General features: G+C 37.9%; 2 protein-coding genes and 1 long non-coding RNA gene across 7 annotated transcripts in view; 1 reads left to right on the top strand and 2 right to left on the bottom strand.

Annotated features, from left to right (window-relative positions):
* Positions 1-135: 135 nt before the first annotated feature.
* On the top strand, positions 136-6,750 carry LOC105052596 (pyrophosphate-energized vacuolar membrane proton pump 1). Its single transcript, XM_010933452.4, has 8 exons — positions 136-677; positions 2,621-3,195; positions 3,307-3,686; positions 3,781-3,867; positions 3,986-4,316; positions 4,950-5,360; positions 5,507-5,566; positions 6,362-6,750. Exons 1-8 carry the CDS (start codon positions 446-448, stop codon positions 6,566-6,568), a joined length of 2,283 nt encoding a protein of 760 aa, XP_010931754.1. The 5' UTR covers positions 136-445; the 3' UTR covers positions 6,569-6,750.
* A 1,258-nt stretch (positions 6,751-8,008) lies between these two features.
* LOC105052597 (uncharacterized) overlaps positions 8,009-23,546 on the bottom strand; it is a 58,168-nt gene continuing 42,630 nt past the window's right edge. For 2 of the 5 annotated variants that reach the window (XM_019853344.2, XM_010933453.3), the window contains 8 exons: positions 22,582-22,680; positions 17,414-17,631; positions 17,208-17,322; positions 10,065-10,196; positions 9,875-9,982; positions 9,559-9,668; positions 9,376-9,474; positions 8,009-9,061 (listed from right to left, as the gene is read on the bottom strand). In XM_019853344.2, coding sequence (XP_019708903.1) covers positions 8,554-9,061; positions 9,376-9,474; positions 9,559-9,668; positions 9,875-9,982; positions 10,065-10,196; positions 17,208-17,322; positions 17,414-17,631; positions 22,582-22,680 — 1,389 coding nt within the window. In that variant the 3' untranslated portion in view covers positions 8,009-8,553. Of the gene's footprint in view, positions 9,062-9,375; positions 9,475-9,558; positions 9,669-9,874; positions 9,983-10,064; positions 10,251-17,207; positions 17,323-17,413; positions 17,632-22,581; positions 22,681-23,546 lie in introns of all 5 variants that reach the window. The other 3 variants (XM_073244502.1, XM_073244504.1, XM_073244503.1) reach the window with 2 other exon arrangements.
* Positions 17,832-22,575, bottom strand: LOC140851981 (uncharacterized). Its single transcript, XR_012134842.1, has 3 exons — positions 19,829-22,575; positions 19,578-19,640; positions 17,832-19,493 (listed from the first exon to the last, which is right to left on the bottom strand). It is a non-coding gene; the product is annotated as an uncharacterized lncRNA (long non-coding RNA).

The following is a 23,546-nucleotide window of genomic DNA, read 5'->3' on the forward strand; positions in this document are numbered from 1 at the left end:
ACCTTCTAGAATTGGTCAATTTCGTGCAAATGTTTCATTGTTTTGCTCGTCACTCCTTGCATCATGTCCACTTCCTCTATAATTTTTTCCCTCTTGTTTCTTAAATGAGAAGTTGGGACACCTAATGACTAATCTCCATTTCTTTGGGAACATGGAATGGTCCACCAAATTCTAATGCGAAGTATCTTAAAGGCCAAGGCATGAAGTTAGGAGGCTCTTTTTTTAATATGATATTTACAAACGGTGTATAAGAGACGAGGAGGTGGAAATAGAGAATCCACAGTTTCAATTCCTTCATAGCCGTTGGAGTGGTTTCTACCCCAACGACTGCTCCAAACTCCCACTCACAGCCTCCAACGAGTTCCAAGACCCCGCTCTTGGCGGTTCTCCGAGGCGTTCTTCTCCTTCTCTCTCCATTCTTGGCTTCTCTCTGGCCCTGGGCGCGATGGGGGCGATGGGAGATACCGTGGCCCAGGCCGTGATTCCCGCTGCCGCGGTGATTGGAGTCGTTTTTGCTCTGTTTCAGTGGTTCCTGGTGTCGAGGATCAGAGTCTCCGGCGGTTCGGATGAGAACAACCGGTGTGATGACAAGCTCATGGAGGAGGAGGCGGAGGAGGGCGTCGACGGCCCCGCCGTCGTCGCCAAATGCGCCGAGATACAGAATGCTATCTCCATTGGTGGGTTTCGCTCCTTCTCTGGCTCTTCTTTGGATAAAGTTGGCTCTTTTGGCTTGAATTTCTGATCCTTTCGTGAAAGTTGGTTGTTTTGAGTCGTGTTGGGAATTGGGTTTGGAATTTTTTGCTGGTCTCCATTGGTGGGTGTTGCTTCTATTCTTCTTCTCTTTTTCTTCTTCTTATCAAGCTTGGTCCTTTGACTTGAAGTTTTGGTTAATTTTTCATAAAATTTTGTTGTTTGGGTTTTCGTTCTGCCGATTTGATTGGAAGTCTTCATCGCTACTCATTTTTAAATTCCATTCTTTTTGAAGTGTCCCTATGGAACTTAACTAACGGTAATTTTTATTTTTTTTCCAAGGGTGCTAGATTTATATGGTTTTATAATTTGTACACATTTAAATATTTCTATTGCGACTTAGACTTTTTGAGTTTTGACGGTATTTTTTTTAGTAGTTTTGACCGTTTTAGTATATTACTATCTTAATGTTTTCACCTGTTCAGTTTTTGTTCTTCTTCTTTGTTTTATTTTTCCCTTCTTTTATATTTGGTGTAATATCTATATGTCTATCTACACAACACGCACGCACGCACGTGTGCGTATGTATATATTTGTGCATATATTCTTGGCTAATGTTGCTACCCGATCAAAAATTATCTTCATTTTACTGAGTTTATGGGGAGTCAATACAAGATGGTCAATAAATATTATCTTACCATCTTTCTCATGATACAGTAAAATGTACCACAAAATTATAATTTTTTATAAACTTTTAGTCTTTTATCTTGAGCTGTCTTGACAAGTACCAAGCTTTCCTGTTCAAAATCAGCTACGTTGGTTTTTCTTCCTTCGCAAATAGTGCCCGCCCTTGCTTCTAATTTTATCCTTTACTGTCCGTTTTGTCACCTTTGAGAGTCATATGTATCATAAGGATAAAAGGAATATTTCGTTCTAATGCAATGTTAAATTTTGGTTTTACATTCAGAACCCTCCTTTTTATATATAATCACAGATAAAGAAATTTTACACCATTCAAAAAGATTTCATTCATGTTCATTAGGATGCATACTTACGTGCTTGTTGGTGCAAGCCTTGATCACTTGACCATTTCTGGGTCGGAGCGTCTTGAGGCAAGCCTGCAAGCTTAATATGACGGTGGGAACCTCTTTTATTTAATATGTTGAAAGGTTTACTATTTAAAAATTGGTTTTCAGAACATTGTAAAAGTATCAAACTATCATTTTAATCTTGTGCTCTCTTATTGAATTATTGGTTACTTTATTTCTAAAAAAAAAAAAAGAAAATTTTTGTTTACTTTGAATTCATTGGTTCATTCGTGAAGTAATCGTGGTATGGCTTAATATCCTAAAACCTCTAACATAAAGATACAATGCATATCATTTTTCTTAGCACTTGAGACAGAATCTAACTTAAATGAATTTGGTGTTTATCAATACCTTTTCTACTATTTTTTAATAATTTATACTTCTTATAAGGTTCAAACATGTAATAAGATGTAATCATCAATGAATTTAAGCTCGGTCATGAGAAAACTTAAGCCCAGATACAACGTCAATAGTAGTCTACGTGATTACATCTACTGGGCCAATGCCTATGTCTGATTGTTCTTTTACCCCAGAAAGTATGGTTTGTTGTGGAAGTCCTAGGTGTTGATTTTTCTCATGAACAAAACCTGTATCGTAAGCTCATGCACATTTGCAAAATTATACATGAAAATTTTGTTTCCAGAATGTGATTGACAGCATGCATCTTGTGCATATCCTTGCAGTTCCTCGATGGTTATCTGTTGACAGTGACTGTTACTTCAGAACCATCATTGTACCTTCATCTAAAGATCATTATTTTCATCTATGAAGTTGGTATAAACTTTTAATCATCACATGATTTAGTGTTTCTCAAAATTGATTGAATAATGTTGTACTTCCAGGAGCAACCTCATTTCTGTTCACTCAGTACAAATATCTTGGCATTTTCATGGTTATTTTTGGTGCAATTATCTTTCTTTTCCTGGGATCTGTGAAGAGTTTCAGCACAGAGAGTGAGCCTTGCACTTATACCAAGGACAAATTTTGTAAGCCAGCACTGGCAAATGCTGTTTTTAGTACAGTAGCTTTTCTGCTGGGTGCACTCACCTCTATCCTTTCGGGTTTTCTTGGAATGAAGATTGCAACTTTTGCTAATGCCAGAACAACTCTGGAAGCAAGAAAAGGTGTTGGAAAGGCTTTTGTTACTGCATTCAGGTCTGGTGCTGTGATGGGTTTCCTTCTTGCTGCCAATGGTCTATTGGTTCTCTATATTTCCATCAATATATTCAGACGTTACTATGGAGATGATTGGGAGGGTCTTTATGAGTCAATTACTGGCTATGGTCTTGGTGGTTCTTCAGTGGCACTTTTTGGAAGAGTCGGAGGTGGTATATATACAAAAGCAGCAGATGTTGGCGCTGATCTTGTTGGGAAAGTTGAAAGAAATATTCCTGAAGATGACCCTCGAAATCCTGCAGTAATTTTTTCTGAACTGATATCCCTTTCTTTTCTCCTAGTTAGCAATATTGCCTTTTATATGGTTGCAATTCTTCAGTACTTTGATCATAGGATTTCTGCATTCATGCAGGTTATTGCTGATAATGTTGGTGATAACGTTGGAGATATTGCTGGAATGGGCTCTGATTTGTTCGGATCCTATGCTGAATCTTCTTGTGCAGCATTGTTTGTTGCTTCAATTTCTTCATTTGGAATCAATCATGACTTCTTGGCAATGTCATATCCTCTGATTATAAGCTCAATGGGGATTGTAGTTTGCTTAATCACTACGCTTTTTGCCACTAACTTTTTTGAGATTAAAAGTGTTAAAGAGATTGAACCTTCATTGAAGCGGCAAATTCTGATCTCCACGATCCTGATGACTGTGGGTATTGCCACTGTTAGCATTGTTGCCCTGCCAGCTAATTTCACTCTTTTTAATTTTGGAAGTGAGAAGTCTGTAAAAAACTGGTATACTTTCTTTCTTTCTTTCATCCCATCTCAGTTTCTTGATTCATCAAATGGACAAATGCAGGTTTTTTTACATTTGTTAATGCAATTACAGGCACCTTTTTTTCTGTGTTTCAATTGGGTTGTGGACCGGGCTTGTTATTGGATACACTACAGAGTACTATACAAGTAATGCATATAGGTGAGCTATCATTGTTCTCTAATCCATTATCACATCAATTTCTTCAAAAGCTGGATGTTAAGGATTTATTCATTGTGACACAAAATGATGCTCGAGTACTAATATGTTGAAATTGCAGCCCGGTGCAAGATGTTGCAGATTCTTGCAGGACAGGTGCAGCAACCAATGTCATTTTTGGACTGGCTTTGGGGTATAAATCTGTTATAATTCCTATATTTGCTATTGGTGTGGCCATTTATGTGAGCTTCAGCTTGGCTGCTATGTATGGAATCGCCATGGCTGCATTGGGAATGCTCAGCACAATTTCTACAGGGCTTGCAATTGATGCTTATGGACCCATAAGTGATAATGCTGGTGGAATTGCTGAGATGGCAGGAATGAGCTACAAAATCCGGGAAAGAACAGACGCTCTTGATGCTGCTGGTAATACCACTGCTGCCATTGGAAAGGTATGATCTCCTTCTACTTAGGACTATCAACTTGTTTGGATAAATGCTAAGAACGGACTTGTTTGCATAAATACTATGATGTAGAGAATATGAATAGCCTATTCAATATACTTCACTGGAATGTAGTCTTCAAACATATGATTAAAGAAGTGAGAAATTAGAGAAGGGAATCTGTGAAACTCTGATCTCACATCATCCTTTGCAGTTATATTTTAAGTTTTCACCAGCAGCAATGTTTTAGTTCCGTTGTCCCTTTTTCCCTCGCTATTGTAGTAGCTGCAACCTTTTCAAAGAGTATAGGAGATGACTTTGTTTATTGCACCTTTATATACATATATACATATATATATGTATATGTATGTATGTGTGTGTATATATATATATATGTGTGTGTGTGTGTGTGTGTGTATGTATATATATATATATATATATGTATATATGCACCCACGCGCGCGCGCACACACATACATACATATATCCTTTTAAGAGTTAAAAGTTAGTCTGTGTTTTTTCTTCTTTTTAAATTTTGGTTTATTTCTAATGCCTGGTCTTTTAATATTTTTAAAAATTAAGAATCCTGAATCATTCATTTTTTATTATTCTATTATTGACACGCTTATGTCTGCACTTCAGGGGTTTGCTATTGGTTCAGCAGCTCTTGTCTCTCTTGCATTATTTGGTGCCTTTGTGAGCAGGACTGGGATCAAAACTGTTGATGTATTGACTCCAAAGGTTTTCATTGGACTGATAGTGGGTGCCATGCTTCCATACTGGTTTTCTGCCATGACCATGAAGAGTGTTGGTAGCGCAGCTCTGAAAATGGTGGAAGAAGTTCGCAGGCAATTCAGCACAATTCCTGGCCTTATGGATGGAAGGACAAAGCCAGATTATGCAACCTGTGTCAAGATTTCCACAGATGCTTCACTAAAAGAGATGATTCCACCTGGTACTCTTGTTATGGTTACTCCCCTGATTGCTGGAACTTTCTTTGGGGTTGAAACTCTTGCTGGGGTTCTTGCTGGTTCACTAGTTTCTGGTGTGCAGGTACATAACAAATATCAGAATTGTATTAACCATTTTGTTCCCAAACAGCTTTCTATAGCTGCTCTTCTTCTGGCAGTTTATAATGATTACATAATCATCATATTGTTTTCCATTTTCTTCATGAAACCTTTTTCATTCCTTTATAGGTTGCTATCTCAGCTTCCAACACTGGTGGTGCTTGGGATAACGCAAAGAAATATATTGAGGTAAGTTGAGTATTTTGCTTGAAAATATTGTTAACATTGTGCATTGCTTTTCTTAACATGCGAAGAAATTGAAGTACTCATATGTAGTTGTGTTGCTTATCAGCAGAATTTCCTGCACACATTAGGTTGTCTTCATCAGGTTGTTATACACCTTATTCATTTATTTCTTTTTTTTTTTTAAAAAAAGGAATTTATGAGCAAGGCAGCATGTTACTGTGTATAGCTTACGACTGACAAAAACTGGAGTCAGTTTAGTTTGTTGATTTAGTGATTTTATGAGCATCTGTAAAGAAGCTTGCACAACTATCTTTTTGTTGGATCCTCTAATTATATAACCTGAGAATCAAATCAATTCAGGGCTATTTGATCTAGCAGTGTTCCATAGCTTTTTAAAAGAATCATTAATTAGCCTCCTTTGCAAATAATTTTGTTTTTCATACAATTTACAGATTTCTTATGATTTGGGAGGTAGGGAGCTTTTTGTCGAATGCAAGATCAGTTGAAATTGACTTCATTGGTTTGAAGTTAAATAAATCTCTGTTTGGCTTGCCAAACAGATACATTTAAGTACTAACATTTTCATGTTTTGTGCATTTGATGAGGCATCTCCTTTGTATTTCCTACACTTAATGCAAAGTGTCCAATCCCTTTTTGGATGTATTTTCCCTAATCTGGATTTTTGCCTGTAGACCTTTGAAGTTGCCTGATAACAACATGACTTTGTGGTTTCATTGAACTGATAATTCTAGAATTTTTGCTTGTTTGAATCTCTGACTCCAAGTGTCTTCCAAGCAGGCAGGTGCCTCTGAACATGCAAGGTCACTAGGTCCAAAGGGATCTGATCCTCACAAGGCTGCCGTGATCGGCGACACAATTGGCGACCCCCTTAAGGACACATCTGGTCCATCCATAAACATCCTGATTAAGCTTATGGCTGTCGAGTCGTTGGTGTTCGCTCCCTTTTTTGCAACCCATGGGGGATTGCTTTTCAAGTGGTTTTGATATACAAGGATTCTCTTTAATTCAAGAAGCAAACTTGTTGCATAGTTTCAGAGTTGTATGTTTGATTCTGCTGTCTTAAAAGAAACTGGTCTAGAGGCCATCAGGTATCATAATATAGATGATATAAATTTATGGCCTCCTACATTTCTTCTAAACTGCATCGAGCTTTCATGTTAGCATCTTTTTACAGAGCTTTCACTTTGCCCCCTCTATTGAAGTTTACGTGACTGCTGGAGCCTGTTTTAGGTGTCCATAACTGCATGTCTTATATCAGGCAGCTTCTCTTCTTCTTCCTCCTCTTTTTTTTTTCCCCTCTCGCTACGAAGCTTGTTGTTGCGCTGCCACTTGTTGTGGACAAGATCCATGTTGTGTTTATTTTGACCACTGGTGAGATTCGTTCTCGAGTCAATGGCCAAGGCTGAAAGATGCAAGGAGTCCTGTGCAACATGATTCGAGTGCATTGTGCTGCAAAACTGAAAACTCTTAAGGGCATGTCTGGATATCCTGTTGATCCGCCTAGCCCCCCCGTCTTCTAGAGGCCTAGGTCCCAAACTAAATTCCGACCTGGGAGCTTGTTAGCATGATTTAGGAAAAGGGGATCGAGAAAAGTATCTCCCACTGTTCACATAGGCTACTAAATTTATGGATCCAGCGAAAATTCCAGCCCAATCCTACTGGATAAACTCCAACGATACAATGAAGAGAGCAAAATTGCCCCTAGCAATGAAGCAAAGTCCTGCTGGGCGAATATGTAGCTATGAAGCTATTTGCTGTTAAGCCTTAGGATGCACCGGGAAATCATTTGGCCTTTCATCAGCGGATTCTTGATGCTTTCCATTACCCACCAAAATTAGCAGCTAAGTTATATCAGCGGTATATGAAGACTCTTATTTAAGAAACGCAATCCGACATTCCAGTTTGTCAAAAACACATGCTAAGAAGCTTGTGAAGCGATCAGATTATCTTCCTTGCCTTGGTGGAAGCTTCATCATATGGGACACATGCACATGTGACCTGATTAAGAGTCAAAATGCACTACAGTACCTAATTTTGCATCGTAGGAAAAGGAAACCGTCCAGCCCAAAAATTCATAATTTAACAAAAGGTAACCACAAAGAAATGGATAAGAGGAAATATTCAAGCTGTAGGTTTCAAGCACACAGCCACAGGTAACAATCCATCTCTTGATAACAGCTACATACATGGCCTTTTCATTGCCAAGAAAAATCATCAGACACAACATAATCTAAATTACAGAAGCATGAGTAACAGAGTTAAATATCACATTAGCACCGCAACAGCAGAGGATCTAAAAAGAATGAGAACCAATAAAAAGAAACAAAAAAAAAGGAATCCAGCTTCCTGAGATGTTCTTGACAATCTACTATTTCTCATAAGATGGTACCAATAGCTTGATTGAGCGAGGATTGCTAATTACAATAGTAAGAAAGAAGGTACGCTTAAGTTTCAATTTATTGACTTTCTTAACATGAAGTCAGCTGTGTTGAGAAAACATTCCCGCAGAAACTAAATCTAGTTTTTAAGTAGTCAATGAATGAATTACATTACCTTTATACCCACATCTGCTGTAAATGATTGCAACAAAACTAGCCACTACAATTTTACAATAATATCAACTTAAGCATCCCCGCAAAAATTTTTTGGAGAAAAATGAGCACATATTGGTGCTCCTGTCTTAGCTGACAAATAAAGATGTATAGACTTAATGAGCGTTTTACAAGTGAAACAGCAAAAGTCACATTGTGCAGCACAGCCAAGACCAGGTTGTCTGTCCATTCTCAATTCGAAGGCAAGGTGCTGCCAATAATATTACCTGGAATCAGGCTTGAAACTGATAGGCTCCTGTGCTATGTCACCTCCCCAATCATGGCTTTGAGCATTTTCATGATCATCTCATCCTCCTCTAAAAACCACTTCTCATCCACCGAATAAACTATGCTCAATAAATAAGTCAAACTAGCAAATCATCGCACCGAATATGGTTCAGAACCAGTAACATCCTTTCCAGTCACAACCCTCTCAGGCGATGAATTGCTGGCTGGTATTGATGGACTGTCATCTCCGCATCCCTGTCTGGTATCCGCAGCATCAGGCACACAATTATAACTTTGGGGACCAGCAGTTTCATTTTCAGCATCATGTTCATCCAAAACACCATTTGTGTCTGTAGCGTGAGAAGCAGCAGGAGGTGAGGGTTCCCTTCCACTGGCTGTATCAGTATGGCTGGCAGTGGAACAGGCAGTCGCACTACTAGCAACCTTAACATCATTCACACGTTGATCCAGCTTTTGTTTCTTTGAGAGCTCATGAACCTCCTCTTTGCTATCAGCAGCAGCAGTTGACTTTCGTTTAGTCTTGGAAAAAACGATGAGTTCATCATTTTCTGTTGAAGATTCAGACTTCCTAGGTGGTGGATTATAGTCCTCATCGTCGTCGTCATCTTCATAGTCAACAAGTCCACCTGAACCAGGCCTACAAAACAAAGAAAATGTCATGCATGTTGCATCCAACAGAATCTTTGATTCATCTACAAGAATGTTCTAGAGGAAACTGTCCAAATTCTCCATCAAATCAACCTACTTAAACTTTAAATTGTGTTGACAACCTGTTGGATTAGTTACATGTTAAATAGTGAATGATAAGTTAACTGTGGGATTATTTTCATCAACCATCATAAAATATCAAAAATATAATTTACATGTCGAAAAAGGTCGTGTCAGACACTCAACAAATAAGATTGTTTTATGGCAGAGGTGCTCAAAATGGAAAACAGTGTTGTTAAGTACCTAAAAGATGAGTAGCTGACTTTGGTCCCATTAGGCAGACTCATCCGTGCATTTTGGCTACGTGTGTTTGGTAAATGAGAAGCAGAGTCTTCTTCATCACTGAATATGGAGCATAAGAATATTTTAATTTTTAAACTTACTAAAGAATGATTAATCAAGCAGCTATAAAGTTATCTAACAAACCTGTCCTCATTGAAGTACTCTTCTTCTTCCTTTTCAAGAGCCCGTTCTTCAATCTTTTTTCTTGGGTCTACCATGGTAGCAGTGTTCTTGGTGTCACAATTCTCCATGGACTGTCAAGTAATTAATTGATAAAACCTCAACAATGCTATAATCCAAAACAATGTACGCTACATATCCCAAGTACAACGTCAGCTGTAGTTAAAAATTAATGCTGTTAAAATCAAGGACTATCTTTTGACTCACATGCAAGATATGGTGTCAGTTCAAATCCTCAACAGAAAATATGTATAAAATCATATAGAAATAAATATGTTACCTGCTCATATTTTATCTTAAAGGCCTGAATAGACCCTAAATGCTCAAACTTCTGTAGCTGGTTCCAGAAGGAATCAACTATATATATGATTAGACTTTTGAGATTCTCCTGCATAAATTTAGGACGGCTGAGAGATTAGATGTGAACAACATCCTTATACACTAGAAGAAAAATTGGAAACTGAGAGTACCTTACGGATGTACTCCAAAAGTTCTAGAACACCTGAATGCAGCATGTTGTAGCGATTACCATTCTCAATAAAAGCATCGATGATTGGTTTTACAAGATTGTTTTTCACAATATGGCGAAGCAGATGCTCATCCTGGAAAGAACCGGCTACAACGTTATTTCCTCCAGCAGCGAACAGAGGGGAACACTAGTAATAGATTAGTTTTACAAATAGATGGATTATTAGAATAACATAATAAGCACCATACTAAAAAATGGTACATGTACATTGCATTTAACAAATTACAAGAAATGAGTATAATTAACATACAAGCAGACATGATAAGCTAAGCAAAATTATGAAATCAGATAACGAATTGCAAGAGCTAGAATTTGAAATGATGGATGATAGTGATCCTGCAAGAGACTGATCATGTTATGCACCATGTGTAATAAAAGCAACAAAATGAAACCTGAAGTTGCTAAATGCTGATTTGCTGTTTATCCCTTAGAAGCCAGAATCTTCTACATAGGGCAATACACATGCTTCAGAATCCTACCGAAATCTTGAACCTGCACTCACTTCATAAGTGCTTCCTTATTAAAATTGATCTAAAATATCTGCTTCCACTCCCGTAATTCACATCCACTCCTGCTCCCACTCCCACATTCTATCTAGAGATTATATTGGTTACCTAGCGCCTACCAGACACATGATCTCCAACCATATCAACAAGACCCACCATCTGCATGGATCTGCTCAATAAACCCTTGTTGACCATTCACTATTATTATCACTACAAAAACTCAATCCTTCCTTTTTCAATTACACATCGTGCAGCCAATTACCTTTTTAATTCTACATAATATTTCTTCTGAATGAAGAGTTGATAAGAAAGCAAAGAAAGACTCATGAATATTCTTAACACTATATTGGTCTTTCAAGATCTACAAAGAGAGTCAAGTAAGAGAGTCAAGTATTATTGGTGAGACAGACGCCATATATCATCTTGATGAGGAACAAGTCATGGACTGACCAAATCTATCCACTGTTATCCAGTGTTTTGAAAAGCAGCTACAGTATGCAGGCAGTCAAGGGACCACAATAATATTAAATACTTAAAAATGAATAAAATAAATCAAAAATAACAATGGTGGCAATATATTTTTTGATTGATAATAATATTAAGAAACAAAGCAGATAATTGCTTATTGCTTGGTACCTAATATCTAATAGCAGTAACTATAACATAATCAACATTTTATATTATCAAAACCAAAATCAAGCAAACCTAAAACCTACATTAAACCTAACCATCAACTTGAACCTGCTTTACCTGCACGGGCCTACCTACATAAGAGTGGGCTGTATATGTGGCTCCAAAATGCCAACTGAGTTCACATATGCAACCATAAAATACCAAGCCATATATGTATCCAGATAATGCTAGATGGACTACCTTTCATTGCATATGCAGTATGACAGTGTACAGTAACCATATATAGCAGCATGGTGCAGTCCCCTGACTGCATACGCATATGCAGGTGCATATGTAGTAGCGTGCACCACATTTTAAACAATGTTGTTATCTGAAGTTCTGTCTGCATATCTTTCAAGAATAAAGCCTGCGCCTTTATGGTGGAGGTGAGATTAATGAATTATTTACCTCAACACCGGACCAGACCATGAACCACTGGTGCTATCTTGTAAATAAGACTCCACACATCAATTATTATGACATTGTAGTAGGACACCCCTACTCGAGGTCCAATGTTGTTAATTTCCATTTTGGCTTCAGTACCTGAACAAAATTGGAAATTCGGTCCACTTGATTATTGAGCATTATTTCATCTACATGAGATCAGCTTTATGGAACTAGGTATGATCCATCAAAATTTGAATTCTACATCCAGCTTTAGATCTTATGTCAACCCTCTAAATTGGAGTCAAATTTTTGGTCAATACAACTTTGGCAAGGGGCTTGCCACAAAATCTTAAAGACTAGTCAGCCAATTGTTGCTCATTTTACATTCATGCAACCAAATAGAAGCCCTTCAAAGTCCCATGGATTTGCAAAGTTTCTAGATGCTGCCAGAAGAAGGCATGGTTTTCTATAGAGAACTACATTTCTTTGAGGTGAAAACAAGCAGCCCCAAATAACTCAAAATATATGACAATGAGAAGCTAACCCAAGCAGTACATCATGTCAAAGCTTTTGCTTTACAACAATGGTTATAGTCAAATGTCTAGGACCAATATGTTATTCAAGCCTAGGCCTAGAAATTTATTTTGGTGTTGATGAATCATTCTCATCACAAAGCTTCTCTATGCTTAAGTTATCACATAAAGGAGAATCAAAATCAATTTGAAGAAAAATATTTCTGCTTTAGTTAGAAAATTCTAAGCAACATAATTCACGATGTTAGTTAGATAATGCTTAGCATTGAATGATACATTAAACCTTGCACCCTAACAGTCAATTTGGGGAAATAAAAATCATTTTATAGTTGAGATGTCAGAACTTTTAAAAAGCACATCTATTATATATAACCAAAACGGACTCCATTTGCCAATGTGGACACCCAATTAATGGTATCACTAACATGGTTCTTCATTCTGTACTATATATATCTAAGTAGGCTCAGAAGGTCCCTATTTGTCATGTTGGTGCCTATATTAATAATGTCATTAATACAGTTTTTATTTTGGATAATAAATAGGGTTCTTAGGGACAATACAAGAGGAAGACAGGCATATAATGATCATTTATTAACATACACCATTTATACGTGAGTATTATATTATCTATTCTTTTAATGATAAGTATAAGCGATAGATAATGAAGCATCTAACTGTTATCAATATTAAGTATCAATATTAACAACACAATGGAAGTTTTTGCTCGGCCATTATTGAAGTTAATTGCTTAATGTACAATAGAAATTTAGCTATTGAAGCCTTCTATTTATTATAGTTTATTACATTGCCATATTAAATTTTAAGAACAGTTGGAAAAAGAGAAAAAGTTGTATCCCATGCGTCGTGTGGGTTATATGCTAGTTTCAGATTTATATTGGATGTGATTGATTGTATGTCACTTGCTAACTAATAATGGATGTGACAGATTTCTGTTTTGGAATGCTGAAGTTCCACTAGAAAATTTATGGATGCATATATTTTTTTGCATGTTTGGGTCAGGCACAATTTAAGATCCATGGTTTGCGGGTGGTCTAGGGACCACATAGGCATATATGCATTATGTAAGGCATATGCAATTAATAATTTTTAAATATTAAAATAAACACATAAAATACAATGAGAACATTAATACAGCAGCAGAATTAGTAAGAAATAACACTAACAATTACAATCACTTAGCATTCAATACGTAATAGGAACAACAATGTAACAATGCTTGCATCAATATCGGTTGTAGCTCGCATCCACCCACCAACTAAACCTGTGCCACTATCTTAAGCTCGTAGGGTAGGTTGCATACGCAGAAGCATAATGCCAAGCATGTTGCATATATGACTACATAATGTCAAGTCCGCATATGTGACTCAAGAGGATCACCATACTCGATACAGACCACTTTAGCCCATTCCGAATAGGGCTAGGCAGGGTCTAGGAGCAAGATCCACCACATCAAGAAATTGAATCACATACTAAACTTCCGACGGCCCTAATTTGGCAATATAATACCTAATTAAGATGATTTTTTTTTCAAATTAGATAACTTTTCAAGCTCTATGACGTGGTGCCACCCTTTAAAGGATGTGGCACACCAAGCGATCAAGCCCAAATTCCATCCTCTAGGCTCCAAAAAGGACTGATAAAACTATAAATTTTCTTTTCAAGAAAGAATTTGATCGAATGAATCTTCTAATCCAGAAAGAATTAGGCAAAGTTGACGCAAAAGTTGAGATCATATTTTAGTTTTTTCATATTTATTCCACTAGTCACGTCTATTTTGGAAAAGCCGAGTCTTGTTCGAGCTAGAAGAAGAATCCAAACCCGAATGTGCAAGGAGGGACCTCATATTATAAGTGAGGCTATGTATCTCAATCTATTATTCCTCAAAAGAAAAGGGAACCTAACCAAATTTCAACTTTCCCTCAATCTTCCTGTGAGACTAGAGTTGAGCAGGTTCAAGGAATTCTTCCCTCCCCAATCAGATCAATATGTGACTGCATAATGCCAAGCAGGCAGCATATTTAGCTCACATGCAGCTCGACCACATGCAATAACGACATATAGGGAATGAGCTGCAGTCAAAGTCACCACATTAGCATATGCTGCCACATAGCACCTTTTAAAAATACTAAATTACTAATCAAGTTGTTCAATATATTTTAGACTAATGAACAACCTAGAAATGGCATGTATTAATCACCCTAGATTCAAAAGTCATGATATCTAAGTCCACATTACATACTTTTAAAGAATGTCCTCCTTTTAAGGATTAAGGCCCAGTTTGGATGCATAGGGGAGAAGAAAAAGGAAAGTACTTGAGGAACAATGGAAACGAAGAGAACAATGCAGTGTTTCTTTTCTTTCCAAATCTCTCCACCTTTGGAGAGACTAAAAAAGGGGGTTTGGAGAGATTGTTTCCATCTGTTTTTCTTCTCTTCTCTCCACTTACTATCCAAATGAGAGATTTTTTAAACTTCTCCTCTCCTTAAATTTCTTATAAGAAAAAATGGGTTTCGCTTCTCTTCTCTCCTTGCCAAATGGAGGATTTGTATTCTCTCCTATTTGTCTCTTCTCCACTCTCCAGTTCTCTCAATCCAAACAGGGCCTAAGTTATTAATGCAACTACTTACAACCTATTCTTTTTCTTTTTATGGTAATATGGGACTCATGGATGACTCCAATCCTATTGGGATTTAAAGAGGACTCATCCCACACTGCCTCAGCCGTCAAGTAGCTGGCATAAGTGGGTCCAACAGGCCATCTTCCTCAGCCTAGAGGAAGAGGTAATCGGCCTATCTTGGCCAAATTATTAATATTGCACAAGTGCTCCACCCTAATCTATATCAGGTCCTGCACTAGAAAATATTTATCTTTACATTTAATCAAGGTTTTAAATCCTATGGGACAAGTCTGTCCTGGTTCTCTCATAGAATAGAACATGCCGCCATCCCACCCCATCCCAACACTTGAGACGAGATGTCCTAAGACGTTCCAATCAGGATGCTGGACGATGGCAGGATGATACTGTCCTGAGTCCTGACATATGGGATGCTACCGTGTCCCGGTGTCCCGCGGGACGTCCTGCCAGATCCTGAATCCTTGCATGCAATCATCTTTAAATGCTGATGTATAAGATTTAGATGGACCATTTAACTCCATATGGTGCTTAAAGAACTCAAGCTTGGTGAGGTTAGGAGTGGCAATTTATGGCTTCATCCACCAATGCAACGTCCAACTGACTGGTTTTAAGCATGTCAAGATTGGCATAAATGGATCCACATCACAAATGAGTTGATTGGACCTGACTCATTTATCAAACAAGTTGAGTTCAGGTTTAGAGTCCTGATCTGTTTAACCTGTTAATAGTTGGGTCCATCATGACCTGTCATGTTTAAGATCCCTTTTACCCTTTTTAAGACATGTTTAATCCATTCAAGTCCCATTAACCTATTTAAAGCCCATTTAAACTGGTTCCTATTTATTGAACTGATTATGCAGGTTGGTCGGGTTCCCTGTTTAATAGAAATATCAGATTCAGATTTGCATTTTTGACCCATTTAATAAACAGGCTAGGGTTCGGATGACAGATATTTGACCTAGCTTGACCCAACCTAATTCCTATCCTTAATTGAGATGATAATAACAGATATTCTTTCAAAACATTGATAGCTGGGTTCCATTGACAACCTTAACCATTTGCTCAGCATAGATTAATTTGTCCAACCGCAACTTTCTTTATATCCCTTGGTCTACAAACCAGATAACAATCAGCCAAGTGCATGATAAAGATATCTTTTGGAGTCGAATCTGTTCTCCTAGGAGCTTTTAAGATAGTGATGCCAGGAAGCACAACTTTGGATAACAGTAACCGAACAACCCCAGAAGTGGAATTTGCTCCTCTAACAGACATGTCAGACTTATCAATAAACTACGAAACAATACTTACACAATGGAACACTTGGCAAGCAATTGACAATGCTTATATTTAACAACCAAGAACCACTCTTTGTTTTTCCATGACACAACCTCATCCAAACCCCAAATACACCGACTTTTATATACTGGTTGGGAACAGGAGAGTGCAACTAACATGGTGGACAACTTTAAGATTAATAAGTTGCTTAGGAACATAGGTTTACAACATAATAATTTGAAGATGGAGGCTCCAACTTCTGAGGGAACAACTGGCATAAAAAAAGAATGAATAAGTTCACCAATATTCTCTTGATGATATAATGCATTGAAAGAAAACACAAACTCAATCCAAGTAAGTCTCCTCATAACCCTCTTTCTATAGAGCGAGAGAGAGAGATGCAACATTTCTATTCACACAAATTGAAAATTTCCGTTGAGTAACAATTTTGAAGCCACAGATAGTACAATGTGGGTAAACCAATTTCTCAACATTTCCAACATAAAGCTCCAATATACTTCATCGTGAGTAATATGCAGGCATTCCTATTTTATCTCATGCCCCACCTATTTTCTCTTTCGATCTATCTTCCATTGACTCCAAGTTGTTGAGATCACTCTAAACTGCAAATAAATCTTCACTAACCTTTTTTGCTCTGTAATATCTTGTCCACATCTTTCCACCTTTTTCTCATGCTATACAATTACCATTCTTTTAGCATGACTCCAGTTCACTTAACTGGCTTTTTCGAATCTCAACATTCCACCACCAAAATTTCTTCAGTTCAACCTATATATTATCCAATGCTAACAAAAGTACCTCATATCAAGATTTTCAGTACATAACAAAAAATTTCTAATAACTTAAGAACCTGAGTTCAACACTCTGGATGATTCCATTTAACATTTGTGAACCAGTAGTGATTCACAGAAAATTAGGAAGGTTTGTTTTCTCATGCAGAGCACATAAAATATGCTAAGGGAAGCAAGATATTATCTATATTTATCATTTAAGCATTGCTGTTCCCTTATTGGTCGACAAATTAAACCACTCACATTACGGGAGATTATAGTTCGCATAAAGCGAACAGCTGCCACCACCAGAAACTTCTCTCTTCTGCAAGTCAGAAACAAGATCTTTTCTATGGCATTATTGGCAAGAAAGTAGCACCTGCAAAGGTAGAAAAAACAAGCATCTTTACATTATAAAAATCATTAACCAATATATCAATTAACAATCAGAGAATAAGAATTGCACTTACTTTATTCTGTAGAGGTGATGAATTACACAAAAACAAAGCAGCTCACAGATGTTTGATAAGATTTCAGGCTTGGTTGCAGCATGAGACTCTACTCTAGAACCAAAGCCAGATGATTTAATCACTGTCCAAGAATTGCTTTTTGGAGGACAAGATGATGCTATAACATCTATCAACTGATCCAGATGTTTTTCGTAGAAAATCTCTATGATTGTGTCTTTCTGCAAAAAGCAGAATAAGCATTTAATAACCAGTAAGGTAAATTTAAAATTAAAAAATACTTTAAAAGAACACAACATACTCAAAGAAGCAAAGATAGAAAAGTTCCTTACAAGCTAATTTCACTGCTAGATTTCCCAACAATTCAGACCAGAAAAAAATACCAAATACAAATGAACATTCAACGTGTTACCTGCATCAATAAACCTGAATAGGTTGCAGATACTAAATGGGAAACATGAAACCTCCACAGCATACACGAGCTATAATGTACACCATATAACAGGAAAAACGAAAAAGTAGAATGCATTGGATCATAGAATTTTCCTTCTTCCCTAAACAACTGTGTTTCATGACTTGATACCTACCGACAGGGTAAGGGCATTGCACAGGCAAATATGAGTGATGATTTCAATACCAAGCTAGTCCAAGTTCTAAAAGAGTAATCATCAACACAACACAAATTAATAAAAACATGGAAATTGAAAATGAAGATGAACAAGATTAAAAATATTCTAAAAAAAATGTCAAGTGTGTTAAAAGGGAGAAAAAAGGGGTCTGAATGTAATCATGTATGCAGGCATTGAAATGCCCAAGCCAATCAAGATTGTTGCCCACATTCGGTAAGATGGAGCATAGGCTTCTAAGATCCGTGTTAGAAGGTCAGCCAAAATTACTTCGTGGTACTATTTGGAACACATGGCACTTATGTGGTAGAAAACATTTTCTTTTAAGATCAAGAACATCTCAAACAGGTAAACTAGTTTGGCTAGTCAATTCATTTCCTTGTCAATTACTGACAAAAGGTGCCCGTTGGGGACAAAACGGATTGGGGAAAATATACATTAAGATGGAGAAACAAACAACCCACCAGCATACCCTCATAATGCAGGGAATTGCCATCATAAGTCTCCAACAACTAAACCAGTGCATGAAAAGGATATGACCTTGCTGAACTGGAGCTGGAAGTTTGTAAACCTGATATCAGGAAAGCAAATTTTTATTGTTGGAAGGATATGTTATGCAAGTGTTAGGATTTAGTATCTGATAATTCAGATGTTATATGGGCCAACAAGAGAGGACAGTGTTGATGCTCAAATTAAGTGAACTTAAAGCAGTTACCATTCCAGAGCTTAAGACCACATCAAGCTCTAGGATCCAAGAATCTAGGAATTAGGAAGGTTTCATAAGGGAATAATGGAAAGGAAATCACAAAGATTTGGGCTTGGTAAACAAGGACACTAACAACCATATGGTGTAAAGAAGTAGATGAAACCATTGTAACTTATTATGACAAGCATAAGAGCCTTCACTTGGGATTGAAGAAGTCTAAGCATTAAAAACACAAAATAGTCAAGATGATTAGTAGAAGAAAACTTTTGTAACTTCACCATATTACCTTATCATGTAGAATATCACAAATCTATAGGGTACAAATGCACCTTGCATATAACAATAGAGATAAACCACACACCCAAGTGTATATCTGGTTTAGTGAAAAAATGGAACAGTTATACATCTAAACAACTCTGAAACTCCAATCCAACTGACTCTAGAATTTTCTGAACTCTGATTGAAACCAAAATTAGATTTCTAGCCACACATTTTCTCCCTAAAATAGGGGTCCTGTTCTCACAAGAAACTAAAAGGATTCGCAGCATGAATTATAAAATCATGTGACTACTTAACATGCCCCAGTACTAACTGAAAGTCACACAATTTGCCCTTTCAAAACAGCCATCAAATATTGATCTGAAATTGTTATAAAACCCCTAACAAACTCAGGTACTGGAATTGATGGACAGCACCAAACCATCCTCCACAACCAGAGAGCCGGAAGATGACCTTTCCAGGATCAGATGGTCTGCACATCAATTAAGCATCTTCATTATCAATATATGGTAAACTCCATTAATTTTATACATTGTCAAGTGCCTATACTTAATACATTGTCAAGATCTTGAATTAATGAGCCTTCAAGCCAATCTTCTAAGCCTTGTCCGTTAAGTTACTGCACGCTAGTATAGGTCAGTATCCAAACAAATTGAATCTTGGCCCAAAACAAATTTCACTCTAGCAGAATAAGGAATTTGGGCATCAAGGGAAGAATAAATGGGCCTTACATAGAAAAAAAGAAACAAGAACTAGAAATTGGAGCAGAGATGATTAGATGGGGCCTCATATTTTTCCTTCACTCACCTGCAAAGAAAAGCTTAACAGTCTCTACGAAAAGGTGTGTCCCACAAATTGAGGTGCATTTGGCATATGATTTCATGAGGAAAGGAATAAATAGGGAGAGAAAGCAAGCTAGCATTGTTACTTCTGATCCTCAACTATCAATTCTGCCACTGCTGAACTTTCAAGCTAGATATTAAAACACAAAAAGAACATAACAATGAGCATCAATGCATTTGTTGTTTGATCTTAATGATCATATTTCAAGACTGTTGATGTATAAGCCTAACACATCACCATTTTTAACTGACAATAATCATAACCAATAAGCCCCACATAAATACTTGGACTACATCTTGAAAAGCCCATGCCACTGCTTAAGGTTTTAAATCCCATGGGATGGAGGCAACCCGGTTTTCGCCCAGAACAGGACACCTTGCATCCTGCCCCGTCTCGGTGGCTGTCCTGATCGGGCGTCCCGGTACACGCTTGGAATGCCCTTTATATATATATATATATATATATATATATATATATATATATAATTTTTTTGAATTTATCTTGGAGTTCTATTGATCTATTTATTGTTTAAATGTATTTGAAATTCCAAGATAATGCACGGATAAATATGATTTGTCCGATCTAAAGGAATATATAAGATAGAAATCCTGGCCTGAGCAGCATCTAACCATGCGTGAACAGATGTGTCAAGCAGAGTCACGAGCGTCGATCGGGAGAAATGCTCCGACCGAGAGAAATCACAGACTAGGAACGTTTTGAGAGCTGTCTTGTGGATGCGATCGAATGGATGCGATCGAGTGGATCGCGTCGCGCAACCCACGAGAAATGTGTATCATGATTGTATGCACCAGGTGCACTTGGACCGCGTCAAATCCCACGGTGGATAACACGCCATGCTACCCCTTGTATTTCACCAATTCCCACTTGCGCACTACCCACCATGCATATGCTCCAGGATTTGCCCTGGTTCACTTGGACCTGGTGCATGCACCAGGTGCAACTGGACTGCATCAAATCCCATGGTGGATAACACTCCACTCTACCCATTGTATTTCACCAATTCCCAATTGTGCATGGGGCTTGTGGGCGCAATGCTCCGACCAAGAGAAATCATGGACTAGGAATGTTTTGAGAGCTGTCTTGTGGATGCGATCGAACGGACAAGATCGAATGGATCGCGTCGTGCAACCCACAAGAGAAATTCGTATCATGATTGTATGCACCAGGTGCACTTGGACTGCGTCAAATCCCACGGTGGATAACACGCCATGCTACCCCTTGTATTTCACCAATTCCCAATTGCGCGCTACCCACCATGCATATACTCTAGGATTTGCCCTGGTTCACTTGGACCTGGTGCATGCACCGAGTGCAATTGGACCGCATCAAATCCTATGGTGGATAACACTCCACTCTACCCATTGTATTTCACCAATTCCCAATTGTGCACTATCCACCATGCATATGCTCCAAGATTTGCCCTATAGTTCACTTGGACTTGGTGCATGCACCAGGTGCAATTGGACCATGTCAAATCCCACGATGGATAACATGCCAAGCTACCCCTTGTATTTCACCAAATCCTGATTGCGCACTATCCACTGTGCATATGCTTCGAGATTTGCCCCGGTGGCCTAGTTCACTTGGACCTGGGTTTGATGATCGAATGGATGGCCTCACGAGAGCCCAAAGGCCCCGAGCCCTATTTCCTTCCCCTCCGCCACCTCTGATCCTCTCTCCTCCCTCTCCAACCTCTCAATTAGCTTGGTTCCTCGTCAGAAAATCTGACGGCCTCCCTCCTCTCTCCTTTCTCATCCCTTCTTCTTAAGTTGTCCTCCCTCCTGACATACTCTCCTCTCAAAAAATCGGAATCGAAAGGAGAAGACCATGCTCCCTCTGACGCTGCCACCGATGCACCGACAGAAAAAGGAAGAGGTTAGTACCTTTCTCCTTCATTCTTCTCCCCCCAATGATGAATGGCCCGTTTGAAGCATCATCGGCATTCAGCAACAAAAAAAAAAGGCACGATCAGGACGGCCATCCCGGCACTTGATTCGACCAGGATGAAGATGGGACAGCCAGAATCGAGGTTGGAAATGTGTTTCGGGGTCCCGTAGGAATCTCAAAGGAACGGGCCGGGACGGCCCCCATCCCACTGGGACTTAAATCATTGCCACTATTCATTCCTATTTCCTATTCAATGTAGGTCCTTCATCACAGACAGAATCTCAAAACACCCAACTTTGATGTGCATATCAGGAACAAATCGATTTCTTATCACCCTAAAATCCTTTAGTATGCATTATGACCAAATGCACTTAAGGTGCATCTATGCATCAACCATTGAAAATAATCTTAATAAACATGCCCTTGTGCATAATCTTATAGCAGTAATGCATCCAAGTTCACCAGATAAAACTAAGTGGCAATTCTTTCAAGTAAATATCACCACAATATGCTCCAATCCACATCATCTAGGGATCCAGTTAATGTATAAAGAAAGCCAAGAAATGGAACCAGAAAATTATATATTTACATATAAGCATATTGTCATTAAAAAAATGACAATCCTAATATTAAAAATCATTCTGAATAACCACTAAGTGCTGGACTTGACCAACTGAGATGCAGGTTTTCATATTTATAGACCTAAATCATAAACAAACATCCATACAAGCATGCGGCAAAACAACAAAGTAATTGATTGTGGGAATTATATAGACATAAACTGAAGAATTTTTGTTAACTTGAAGCACCTGTGACCCGGATGTAGAGTATGAGTCCACCAATATGCGAATGATCTCAAGGAACTGACAATGCATGTCCTCCCCAAAATCTGTTATCATACCCTTAACCTGAAAAAGTACAATCCATGAAAAAATTTTCTATCAGGAGAACATTCAAGATTGATTAATGGTTCCAGATATAGACACCAAAATTAACATAAACTGATTAATTTATTTTAGAGATAAGCATCCATATTACATGAGAGAGACAAATATAAAATAGTTGCACTCAATTAAAGTCTTAGGATAAATTGAATCCATAAGGCGTTTACTGCCCGTTCAATGTGTAATTAACTATCAACATCCATTTTGGACATTATGGTGGGCATGTTTGCTGTGAAGTCCTTGACTATATATGAATTAAATAATATCAGTTAAAAGTGCAAGAGAAATGTTAAAATGCAGAGCATCAATTTAGATCACAACACTCATGTACTCTCCGATTTACCTACAATAATCAATGAGCTATGTGGAGGCACCATGCACCAGAGCAAAAGTAAGCACAACTAACAAGGATCATGGAGAAATCATTACATATGAAGTCAATGACAAAGGCCATTTACTTGGTAAACTGACCAACAAGAAAGTTATAAGGAAACAAAAAAATTACAAATTTTATTGACTCCTCCATATGATTGAGCATTGGATGTATGCTCAAGTTAGCACCACCAAAGCAGTTACTTTGAGAGAACCAGATGATGCATAAGAAAGAATAAAGAATTGCGGAAACCCATGGTGGATATTTTGTTAAGCTTTTTAGTTGTAACTACTTTACGATAAGAGTCAACTATCACTTAGCTGTAATAGTATGATGGTAGAGGCATGATGCATTACATCGCACATACTGTGAGTCAGCTAAAGAAAATATTAAAGGATCATTTGCCATGCCATTGCCAGTCACAAACTGCAGCACGGCATGGTACTGGAAAGGCACC

Source organism: Elaeis guineensis, chromosome 10 (genome assembly GCF_000442705.2).
Source record: "Elaeis guineensis isolate ETL-2024a chromosome 10, EG11, whole genome shotgun sequence".
Lineage (NCBI taxonomy): Eukaryota > Viridiplantae > Streptophyta > Magnoliopsida > Arecales > Arecaceae > Elaeis > Elaeis guineensis.